This window comes from Coturnix japonica, chromosome Z (genome assembly GCF_001577835.2).
Source record: "Coturnix japonica isolate 7356 chromosome Z, Coturnix japonica 2.1, whole genome shotgun sequence".
In the NCBI taxonomy this organism is placed as follows: Eukaryota; Metazoa; Chordata; class Aves; order Galliformes; family Phasianidae; genus Coturnix; species Coturnix japonica.
Genome location: NC_029547.1, coordinates 37,675,002 through 37,687,378, shown reverse-complemented (window position 1 = coordinate 37,687,378; position 12,377 = coordinate 37,675,002). Strand labels below are relative to the sequence as shown.

General features: G+C 37.2%; 1 protein-coding gene across 9 annotated transcripts in view; it reads right to left on the bottom strand.

The window, feature by feature from the left end:
• Positions 1-12,377, bottom strand: part of AOPEP (aminopeptidase O (putative)) — a 175,935-nt gene that overhangs the window by 148,472 nt on the left and 15,086 nt on the right. For all 9 annotated transcript variants that reach the window (XR_004305705.1, XR_004305706.1, XM_032441530.1 and 6 more), the window contains one exon: positions 7,704-7,870. Coding sequence is in view for 7 of the 9 variants with exons in the window: in XM_032441530.1 (XP_032297421.1) it covers positions 7,704-7,870 (167 nt within the window). In the remaining 2 variants the exon portion in view is untranslated. The remainder of the gene's footprint in view (positions 1-7,703; positions 7,871-12,377) is intronic.

Sequence of the window (12,377 nt, the reverse complement as noted above, 5' to 3'; positions counted from 1 at the left end):
ACCCTTTTCTTTGTGTTCTTGACAGTACCAAACTGACAGAAAAGTTTTAACAAACAACACTAGTACTTACGGATCAGACTTGGCAATACAAGATATAGATGTGCCAACCAGGGAGTTAGAAATTAATACTCAGAACCAGATAGAATATTGCCAAATAGAATATTTCAAGTCATGATTATCCAGGAGCAATATTAGCAATATTAGAAAACCTAATGTAAGGTAAAAAGATAAGACTTAATAGTATAGGAACACGATGATGGAAGACAGAGCGTATATTAAATGCTGACTATATATGCAAACATGTGGACAAACTTCAAGATATTTTGGGGCAGCCTACCTTTTGTTAATCTAAATACTGCTTAGGTTTACATTTGCCCCTCTAAAATGAGCACAGCTTATGGGTCACACTTAAGTACCCATGTATGGGCACAAGTACAGTTGATACACCATATGAATAGGTTGATTACTCTAGGAAACAATCTAGCCTATAGAATCATATGCAAGCAAGTGTGCCCATGGAACTGTGGAAACATACAAACTCCACTTATTTTAAGAAAACATTAATACTTGCAATAGTATTCTAAGCAGGGATATGGAATACTATCAACAGGGGAAAAAAAAAGGTGTGGAGGCTGGAAATAACAAAGTAGCCTTGTAGGACTACTACGCCCTACAAGACACAAGGGAATGAAAGGCGCTGGTAATTATCTTCTAACTTAATGACACTAGAAGGTCAAGTTGTCCAAAGAAGGGACAAGTTAGAAAACCTTACTGCTCAACCTCAACAAATATTGCTACCTACTATTTAGTATAATGTTTATAATGTCTTCTAAGAGGCTGAGGCTTCATCTTTCTTTATCTGCCAGAAAAAGCCTCTGTCTCTTATATGCAATAGCAACCACTTACACACTCTATTCCACTTCCAGCAACATTTACCACTGTCATAAAAAAGCTGAACATACATTACTCCTGTAATTTTCTTAATCTCACAGCAGTATGTGAGCAGAAGGAACTCATTTGCTCCAAACATATCTGAAACAAAGAGGATAACTAGTTTACCAAATTCTCTCCTCATTTTATTTTTTTTTTAAACTTACCAAAGATACAAACGAGCCAACACAAGCAAATTCCATTTTGAGCAAAAGACATAGCCTATAACAGTACCGATTATGAAAAAACAGATTCTCAAGTATTAGTATAATGTGAAGTTTCACTTGAAATGAAAGCCAAAAGGCAGTCACACAAAATTGTTCAAGGTGGCAGAAGATGTAAAAGAGAAAACTCGCAATAGCAAGGACGCTGTCTAAAAGCAAAGGAAAGAGGTCTTTGCTACACAAACAGAGGAAGCGGAGAGGGTTACAAAGATAAACAAGTTTAGCAAGACAGGCTGGAACAAGACCATAGATTTTGTTTGTAAGAAAAAGGTGATGGTAATTTGCACAGAATGTCAAAATCAGTTTGTAATCCAGAAAGGACAGTATGTACTGCATTCACATATTTATATGGACTGGCAACAAACATGATATTCAGAGGCGGAACAAGCCTGAAAAATGATTCAGAAACCAAATACAGGGGAAATTACATTTTCTTGATATGTGTTTACAGATTTATCTAAACTTGAGTTTCCTGAATAAAAGAAAAACAACTAACAATCTCATGTATTTTGTAAGCATTTTACAGATCATGCAAATTCTGGATACTATCAGGACAAGATCCAAGATCTATACTGTCTTTACATATGCAGCTGGAACTCAATCCAATTCCTCCAGAGATTTTAGATGCCCTCTCCATTCATACTCTAGAATTGCACAGGATCACTAAATATTTTTCTAACAGTGGTCTTCCCTTGTACAACTGAATTATATGCACTAACATGAACCCATGAAAAACATGGCTTGAGTTGGAAAAGACATTAAGACTATCTAGGTCCACACTCCCACCATGGGCAGGGTTGCTACCCACTAGATCAGGTTGCCCTAAGTCCCATGCAGCCTGGGTCTTGAACACCTCCAGTTTCTCTGGGCAATCTATTCAGTGCCTCACCACCTTGACAGAGAAGAATTTATTCCTTATATCTACTTTACAGAACCACAGATCACAGAATGACCCAGGTTGGAAGGGACCTCAAGGATCATGAATCTCCAACCCCACTGCCTGGCAGGGCCACCAAACTTCCACGTTTACTAGATCAGATTGCCCAGCGCCTCATCCAACCTGGCCTTGAACACCTCCAGGGATGGGGCATCCACAACCTCCATGGGCAGCCTATTCCAGGACCACAGCACTCTCCTAGTAAAGAACTTATCCCAAACATCCAAACTAAATCTTCCCTCTTTCATCTTAAAACAGTTTCCCCTTGTCCTGCTACTATCATCCCTTTCAGAGTTTACTCCCCTCCTGATTATAGGTTCCCTTCAGGTACTGAAAGGCTGCAATGAGGTCACCCCGCAGCCTTCTTTTCTCCAGGCTGAACAAGCCTGACTCTCTCAGCCTGTCTTCATAGGGGAAGTGCTCCAGCCCCCTGATCATCTTCGTGGTCCTCCTCTGGACGCTTTCCAACAGCTCTCTGTCTTTCTTGTACTGAGGACTTCATACCTAGACACAGTACTCCAGATGGGGCCTCACAAGAGCAGAGTAGAGACAGACAGTCACCTCCTTATCCCTGCTGGCCACCCTGCTCAGCCACCCCCACTCCTGATGGAGCCCAGGATAATTTAAATCTATCTTCTTTTAGTTTGACACTGTTACTTAGTTTCCTTATAGTGATCCTCTCTCCATTTTTTTTCCTCTAGAGTCCCTCAAAGTATAAAAAGACAGCAATAAGTTATCTCTGGGGACAATCATCTTGCTCAACCTGCTAGCCACACTTCTTTTGATGGAGCCCAGGGTACAATTGTCTTTCTGAGCTGCAAGCATATACTGCCAGCTCGTGTTGAGTTTTTCATCTATCAGTACCCCCACTTCCTTCTGCACAGAGCTTCTCCAAGTCCATTCATCAACCAGTAAGCACTGATGTTAGAGACCACAGGTGCAGCAACCTGCCCTTGCCAAACTTCTCAGGATGTAGAACACTGCTTCCACTTTCTGTACATTTCTGTTTTGTATTTTACTTCGTTTAAGAGGTCCTAACTCAGCATTGTAAGTGAGCTCATATTATAAGGGCAATAATTGAGGCTCTCTCTATAATGCGTTCACTGATCAAAGATTGAAATGTTCTTCACGTACACAACACTTCTCTAAAGCAACCGCCACGAAGTACTGTTCCAAATAAGGTTTAACTCTCACTGGTAGGTTTGCTTCCCAGATACCTCTTTTCTCCTATAACTTCCTTTCTTTAACATTTTTTCAGACCGGTGTGATTTGTTTCGTTTTCTATTACTTGTATCCTCACTACACACTGGGATGACAAGCTTCATTCTGTTCCTTTTCCCCCTTCTTCCTTTCTCCTGACCGTCCTCTGTTTACCAGTGGCTTCCTTGTATACAGCACCACCTCTAGGGTAAGAGAAAGCAGTACACATCAAATAGGAAGATTATCTACTGAAGTTAATAGCACTTTGTACTATGAAAACTGTTTTAGACCAAGCAAGGACATCTTGGGAACAACAAGAGGTTAGACAAGGGTTCAGCCATGGGAAAGGAAGAGCACACTGATCCTTATATTTGTAATGCTTATTCCCTCTTCTTAAAATTAGACTTAATTTAAAAGCAATCAGATTCATATAAATAATTACATTAGGCAAAATATTTTCTTACAGGTAATTTTAAAATCATTTAAAAAAAAAATTTAAAAAAAAAAAAAGTTATCGGTTCTGCAAAGCAAGTCTGTCTTAAGATTATACAGATCCTGCAGCAACAATCATCAGTTCTATGAGGTAAAACTGGAAAAAAAACTATTCAAAATTTAGGACTATATTTAACAAGAGTAAGAAATTATAAGCTATTTCTTTTTGCCCAAAAGAACAATTTAATGGCCATTTTTTTAACTGTACTTAAAATAATAACAATGAATCATGAAATTACTTATTAGAATTTTAATGCATTCCGGTATATTTGAAACTACTAAATTGTTTAAGTCCTGCAGAGTTTATTGCAGCTGAAGAATTATGTGAAAGCCATTGTCTGATAATGCCTGATGGAGTATTAAGATTGTATGCTGTGGTGTTTATATTTGTGTTGGCACAAATGACATATTTCAGGGGGAATGTGCTAATATATAAGAACAATGTCCATGAATTAATAGAAAAACACAATTCAGCTAGTTCTAAAGAATAAGAGGTATCCACCCAACCCTAGAACTTGGTATACAAGGTAAGAGTTAGCTCCAGTGCATAAAAGCACAGCTTAGTAAAATACTATTTAGCTCGGGCACTAGGATGAAGAATCCTCCAGTTTTCTGGATCTCCTTGTGACTTGCAGAGATTTTTGATCTTATCTGAAGGACAGAAGTTCCCATACAGCTGTCTCCCATTCATACTTGAATATTAGTTCAGCACTGAACCAGAGGAATGAGCAGCATGTGACAATCTGTTAACTCACACACTAATTCCTGATACATATTGGAGATCAATCAACATGAATACCAGACTCTTTAATTTTGCCTCGGGAAAAGAGAGAAAAGCTCAAATACAAGCTTTTGCTACTAGCTGCAGTGCAGGTGATGACTTCTATACCACTGTATTTCTAATAGTAGAACACATCTCCTAGCGGAAATCAAAGTCTATGTAAGATAGAAACACTAGGAATATGTGAATATGGAGTAATTGCACACAGTCCAAGCCTCTTGATTTTATGCTTACTACTGAATGTCTACCGCTTGAACATGAATCAAAACTAATGTAAAGGTGCTTGTGATAAAACATATATGCACATTCTCTGTGTAACAGCAATGAAATGAAAATAATACTAACAAAAATTTAAAAGTACATCTGGAGGCTAAATGGCTTGTATTTCACACAAACACCACATCTTATAGTGTCCCCTTCTTAACCAAGGGAAAAAAATTGGGTTCTTAGGAAAGGATATATAGTGGATTGGTTTTGGAAAAAATAAATAAATAAACTAATATACAAAGCTTTATGTTGACACAAGAATTATCAATTACAACTACTACAAGGATTTATACAAAAAACACTTATGTTCTCCACATGGTGACAGGCTGACTCTGGGCCACTAAGTCCCATTCCTATCATTAATGATATGGTACATTGATGCCATTTTCAACACTCCATCAACTGCATTTTAAAAATAGTTTTCCCTAGAATTAGTTTTTCCTTATAATACCACTATACATATTTAATGGACTCTTTCAATTAGAGTCACATAACAATGTTATTGAGGAAATAATTATTTCACAGTACAGACTTTTCAACTAGTGAATTGATCTAAGAGAATATTTTTTTTAACTGGCTTATGCTCATTTACGTTGCCTGAAAATCTTCCACAGGTTTCTATTTCTAGAAATTCACATAAGAATCCTTACTCTTCCTAATAGTTTAGACCATGCAGATATCACTAAGGTACAGGTAACAACTCATCAGCGAGAGAGGAGTGTGAATAAAAATAAATTATACAATAACAGCAGAACTGGTGTCCTAGCCTGAAATCAAGAACACTTTCTCCGTACCATGTCAGGAAAACACTAGAGCCCAAATGAGTGGGAAGCTCATCATGTCAGTTTTCCATATTTCAGCAGAAGAGTCAAGGCTTGAAACATGCTTCACATATGACCAAAATAATCAAATAATTCAATGCAAGCTGATGGCTCTCAAATCAATCATACTTCTATTCATTCTTCCCCTCTCAAATATAAATTTGACTTTTCAGAGGGTAAGATTTTTTTTCCCAGAAACACCTAACTCTAACCTTTTCCATGAGCTTTCATTAAACAATCTTTTCACAGGATAAAAAAACTTTTGCAGAAAACTACTATATAGCCCACAATTCTTCTGGCCAAAAGGAAGTAAAATTTTATACATCAAAAGTATGCCTGAGCTCCTTTTCCGTATCCAAATGCTTCATTATGTTTCCCATTAAAGAAAATTTTGGCCTTATCTAAACATAGGCACCAGCCCCTTTTTGCAAGTGTAGAGAAATTAACTTATTTTATCAATATAAGCTATGAACAGTTTTGAAGGATTATACAAAAAGTCAGTTCACTACAGCAGTAGCTGAGAACAACTATTAGACTTTGCCTGTGGGGTGAATTAGAGAAAGAGTGAAACTGAGCAAAGCAATTCGTCAGAACTGGAATAAATATGTAAAGTGTTAGTCATTTCTGAAGACAGGTTTATGGTGGAAAATAACTGCTGTAAGGGTTGGATCCTGTCTTGTAATCATTGTAATTTTTCTAAGTATTAAAATTTTAAATTGCTTCAGAACTGAGACTTCCAAAACAGTTCAATTGGAGGCTGGCTTTCCTTGAGTTCTAAGAGCTTCTTTTATCAGAATGGGTGAGATACAAGCATTATAATCCTTATTTCATTTTTTCACAACTAGAGTATATAACTGTGGAGTGGTGGGTCTTGTCCAAACATAAGGAGCAACAACTTTCTTCCTTACAAAGGGAATATACATTTATTTATGGATTTAAACTTAAAAAACTTTTAAAAATCAGTGTACACAGCCACCAGATGGATGCTGTATGCGCCCCACAGAAAGTTCCCATTCAACTTATCTCCATTTCTATGTGCAAGAGTTAAGTTCTCCTGCTGTCTGCAGCCTGAATACAGCTTGCACTTTCTGCAGCTCTACTGATTAATGCTGATTAATGCCGCAGTGATGCTGTATGAATCCAGTTTACTTTGTGCGTCAGGGGGAAAGTGGGAATAAAATAGAAATCTAGAACTTCTCTTGCAGTACTAGCACTGGACCAACCAGTACTTAAAGTAGGCCTAGTTAAGGAAGGATAATTCTAACTACTAGTATTATTGAGACTTCTCACTGAACATCAATGAATACCACTTTCATAAAGCAGGCTTCATATTTAAAGGCTTGACAACAAAACTACTTACACTAGAAAATACTGACCCTGCTTCTCAAACAAGTTCAAAACTAATGGTGGCAAGACATACTTTGTATTATTTAGCTAACTGCCATAAAAACTTCTTTATCTGTGCTGACATAGGTCTAAAGAATGAATAATACAGAATAAAAATGAAAAATGCTTACTTGCTCTCAGTTGCAGGTAGTTTTATCTACAAATTTAAAAAACAAAAAACAAACACAAAACCAACACAAAAAAACAAACACCAGATTTTCAGAGTACAGAACTAATACTCTTCATCCACTCAGTATATTTCAGGAAACAGATAAAACACAGTAGCAGATCTTAATCACTGCCATACTAGCCTACCAGTGGACTGAAGAAAAGAAACCAAAAGCTTAATTAATCAAGGCTTGGATTTGTCAAGAGCCTGATTCAGTACTTTATCTGTCAAACATTCAACTACGAAGTAATTAAAATAAAGTCATTTCAGAACAAGTGAAATCTAGGTTTAGAAAAAATAAAAATTAAATCTAGGTGTGTAAAATATCCATAAGTTCTTACTGTTTCTTACTGAGACCTTGAATGGGCAACCACCTCAGGATCCCCACTTAGAGATTACTTGTGCTTTTATATCCTTTCAAAAATCATGTCATTACTTAAGCTATATCTCCAATTATAAAACTATAGAAAACACTGCTGTAGAAAATAAATTTCACCTTCTTGAAGCTGGACTGGGTCTGCTGAGTTTTCACCACTCATCAATACAACAAAGTCTGCAGATGCTCGGACTGATGCTTGCCATGTTGACAAGGCAATGGGCGGTTCTTGGCATGGGAAAAGGGCTCTGTTGTTTATCGGTGATCCCATTGTATAAACACATGGCCTAAATGGAAGGAAATGAGATGGGAGGCAGAGTTACAAAAAAAAGACTCAATTGTGTTTTTTGTCAAAGATCAAACATACTGTTGTATTGCCTTCATACTTAACTTTCTCAGCTAGGTTTCAAACTTGTTTGACAAAAACCAAACTACCATTCAAGCCATTTAAGACAAGATAAAGAAAAGCAAAAATACTACAATAATTTTTACATAAACAACAAAAGAATTTTATGCATTAGCTTTTCAGTCTCATACAATTACTGTAATCTGAAACCATAAGGTCAAGAAAGGCTTCTGAGAATCTTCTAAGGATTACATTGCAGCCTTCACTAATATTTATGACACTTCTCTACTGTCATCTAATTAGTGCTTTCATTACCATTACTTGATGGCTCATCCAAACAGCATTAGAACTAGTGCTGTGTCTTACTCATTTACAGTCTCAATCAATCTTGACTTTTGAAATTTCTTCTTCTACTAAGGAGATGCAGGCTAGTTCACTTGCATTACAGATATATATAATCAAAAGAAAGCATTTCTTCCCTGCCAGCTTTAGTCTCCTTTTAGCTTTCCATGTAGCAGTCTCCCTTGTCACTGCTCTTTTTGCAGTTCCTCTAACATTCTCTTAAGCATCTTCCTTATCTGCTGACCCTTTGCTAACTCCAACATTTCATGCCAACCAATTTCTTATTAGCAGCTATGACACAGATGGGAAGGTAACAAGGCCTTTAATTAACTTTTAGACTCCCTTTGCTGGTGCACAGGCGTAATACTTCTGCTTCTTTCACTGTGTTTTGCAGTTTTACAAAGTTTTCTAGTACTTGCATACTGTCACCCCTTCCAAATCATGCATTTAAGAGCTAATTTTTAAAACATAAATTATATTAAATAAGCACAGTGAATAGCTTCTCAAACTAAAGAAAGAAAACTTCAAAAACATCACTTCGTTTTGCTGAGTCTTTTAAGTCCTGTGATATTCTGGGAACACGAAACTGCTTGAGGACAAAAGCATTCTGATTGATTTCTTTCACAACTTGAACAAACAAAAAAAAAATCATCAAAATGCTTCAGAAAATAGGAGATAAGGTGTTAGGTGAAACCTATTTTGCAGTGGCTAAGATCTGAGTCTTACTTTCCTCCACAATAACTCTTTCACAGAAATAATTCCTTCCTCAAAGCCAAACCTAAACCACATGGAATGAATGTGGAGATATCACTGCCACAGATGGAATATATTCTGAAGCCTTCTCTTTTGCTTTCCTTGTCAAAAGTGTTATTTGTTCTACTGGATCATGTTGTCTATGGCAAATTCCAGAGCAAAATGCTACAACTGAGAAAATGAGCTGACAGAACAACACTGGGCAGAACACTGAAACACTGTTCAAATTTACAGTAAAGGGAAGGGGATGAGATGTTTTGTATTGTTCACAAACGAATATACAATTACAGAATCTCCAAATACCCCAAGTTGGAAGGGACTCACAAGGATCATCAAGTCCAACTCCAGCTTCACACAGGACAACCAAAATCAAACCCTATGCCTGGCAGCACTGTCCAAAGGCTCCCTGAACTCTAGCAGCCTAGGTCCATGTCTGCTGTCCTGAGCAGCCTGTTCCATGCCCACTGCCCTCTGGCACAGACCCTGTCCCTAACCCCAGCTGCCCCTCCCTTGACGCAGCTCCATGCCGTTCCCTCGGGCCCTATCACTGTCAAAGAGAGCAGAGTCTGCCCCTCTGCTCCCTGTGAGGAGCTGCAGAGGCCATGAGACCTTCCCTTGGCCTGCCCTGCTCTGTGCTGAACAGACATGGGGAACTCAGCTGCTTCCTCATACCCCTTGCCCTCAGACTCTCCACTATCTCCATAGCACTGTCACCCGTGGAAGAACAAATAAAAGCTGATGTCATGCAAATACTCGATACCTCAATCTGTTGTAAGTGAAACATGAAACACATTTTAAGTGAAACATGAAAATTAACAAATTTTTGTCAGTGTGACCTGATACCTGGCAAGCGGCTCACTCTGCCCAAGGGTGACTCCTGAAGCCAGACTCTTTCCCAGAATGTGAAAAATTGAATGATCAGATGTCTCATACAAATATTTAGATTGTCTGAACCTTACACAGACAACAGCAATTAATTAGCAGAATTCAGAAGAGTAGCCAATAAAGCACCATACTATAACCTATATTATTTTAGCATACAGAAACTGAGAACTCAGTGTCAAATACAACACAATCAGCATGGAACAGATGCTGCCTACATTATTAATGTTATCTTGCTCTCAGATAGTACTTCTAACCAGCAGAAATTATATTAACATCATTTTACAAATAGGAAATAAGAAATGGAGTGAATAGACTTGCAAAATGACAGTGTAGAAGCAGGACCTGGAAACATAGTTCCAAGCCTACTAGTCCAGTAGCTTTTACACTGCACTAGAAAAATTCTCTTTATGAGAAATATCAAAACATATTACATAAAACCTTTTTGCTAAAACATTTTAGAGCTAAAATGGATATAAAGTGAGGTAACAAGTTTCAGCAACTAAGGCACTGGCAGAAATGAGTTAGAAAGGCAGAGAAAGATTGGTCAAATATATAATGTGTTTTCACAGGAATCTCCACTTCTTACCTGAGGAAAATACTGTTTTTGCCAGAGACACTTACTAACTCTAATACTGCAAATGAAAATTTATTTGAAGATGTCCAAGTCTGCCAGGAAAGCATCCATGAAACACTCCTACAAATATTCCTGATTTTGAAAGGAAACTATCAGAACAATGATTACATCAATTTTGTAATCCAACATTAATATATTCACAGCAAGATCAACTGAATACTAGCTGATGATGTGATCAACAGAAATGTCAGCTAACAATGAACTGTCTGCTGCTCTGTTTTAGCATGTGGGTTTTCTAAGATGGACTGATGATTATGGAGAAGTACCTTTTTTAAATCTATTTTCTTCTCACCCTAAGTATATCTCCACATATTTTAGTGCTTCCCTATAGAAGTTCTGTTGTACCTTGCTATTCTTTTATACTTTACTTACATTATTAATTTCTTTTTAACAGCACTGGTAACAGTGCAGTGTTACGTTAGGTTGTAGCTGGCATTCTTCTTTGTTCTTGGTCAGGTGGCACAATTCCAGTGCAAAAGAGGATCAGAAACAAAATTTGTAACCTGATATGGCTCTCTTTTCGTCTGATGCCAGTGATATCTAATTCCCTTTACACAAAATTTGATTTCATAGCTGTTCCTGTTAAAATGGTAACAAAGACTGAAAATAATTGATCAATGACTGAGAAAATAAGAGATTTCCTACTTACTCTATTTCTGCAAGAGTGATTTTAAAAAAATCATACAGTTGTCAGCCTCAATGTTTACAACAGAAGACAGTTTTCTTAAGCACATCATCAATGATACAGATGGATTTTCTCAGCTCCATTCTGAAATCCGTGTTCGTTTCTTGGTTATCTGACTCACATGAACTAGAGTTTTTATTTGTTTCCACATTTCACATGTCACAATAGCTGTGTAATGCTTTGTTCCTAAGTGCCAGTACACAAGTAATTTTGCTACCTTCAAATGGTCTTCCGATCTCCCTCTAGAATATAAAGGACTTACACAATTCTAAATAAACACTTAAAAATCTTAGTTATAAATAGCTAAGGAATTGTGTCACTCTCCTTGCCAATGAGATCCAGCCTGATCTGGACACCTGACACCCCCAGACTTTGCTTTGCCTTCCTGAAGCCCCATCTGGAGTACTTTGTCCTCAGCACAAGAATGATGTAGAACTGCTGGAGTGGGTCGAGAGAAGGCCACAGTCAAAATTCAGAATTTCTGTAACTAACAATTATCTTGAGTTAAACTTCTGACACTTATACTGTTAATAATTTATTGAGGAGTGAGGAGAGAAAGGGAAGCATAGTAATTAATGAATATTAACCATTAACTTCAAATTAACTACCAGGCTTAATGCTGATCACAGTTTACCAGTAGAATAAACTAAAAACCAGACATGGGTGCTTCTGAGTGAAGTCTTAGTTTATGTTAGCATAACTGAAATGAAAGGCAACCATATGTCACTACTTTAGGAATGAAAAGCAAGTATTCACCTATACACAATTTCTTCATCATCTGCCAACTTTGCCACCGATTTTGAAATATCAAAGACTAAAGAAATGGTAGCTATTAAAATCCACCTTTGAACATTACAGATACAGTTGTGTAAGTCAAGAGTGAACTGTGGATCCCCTCATACAAAGATCTTATCTTGAAGATTTCTGTGTAGCACTGTGTACTTCCATAGAAGCCAGATAAAAAAAGCAGCTCATTTGCCAACATCAATGTTTTTTACATAACAGGTAAAAAAGATTTTAAAAGTTGATTATGAGTGATTTATGAGGAAAAGACTGTGTTGATAAAAGACTAGCTGTGAATAAATTCTATTAAATGTTCAGCATGTTGGTTTTTATGTGGTACAAACAGTTGTTTAATCTAGAAGGGAA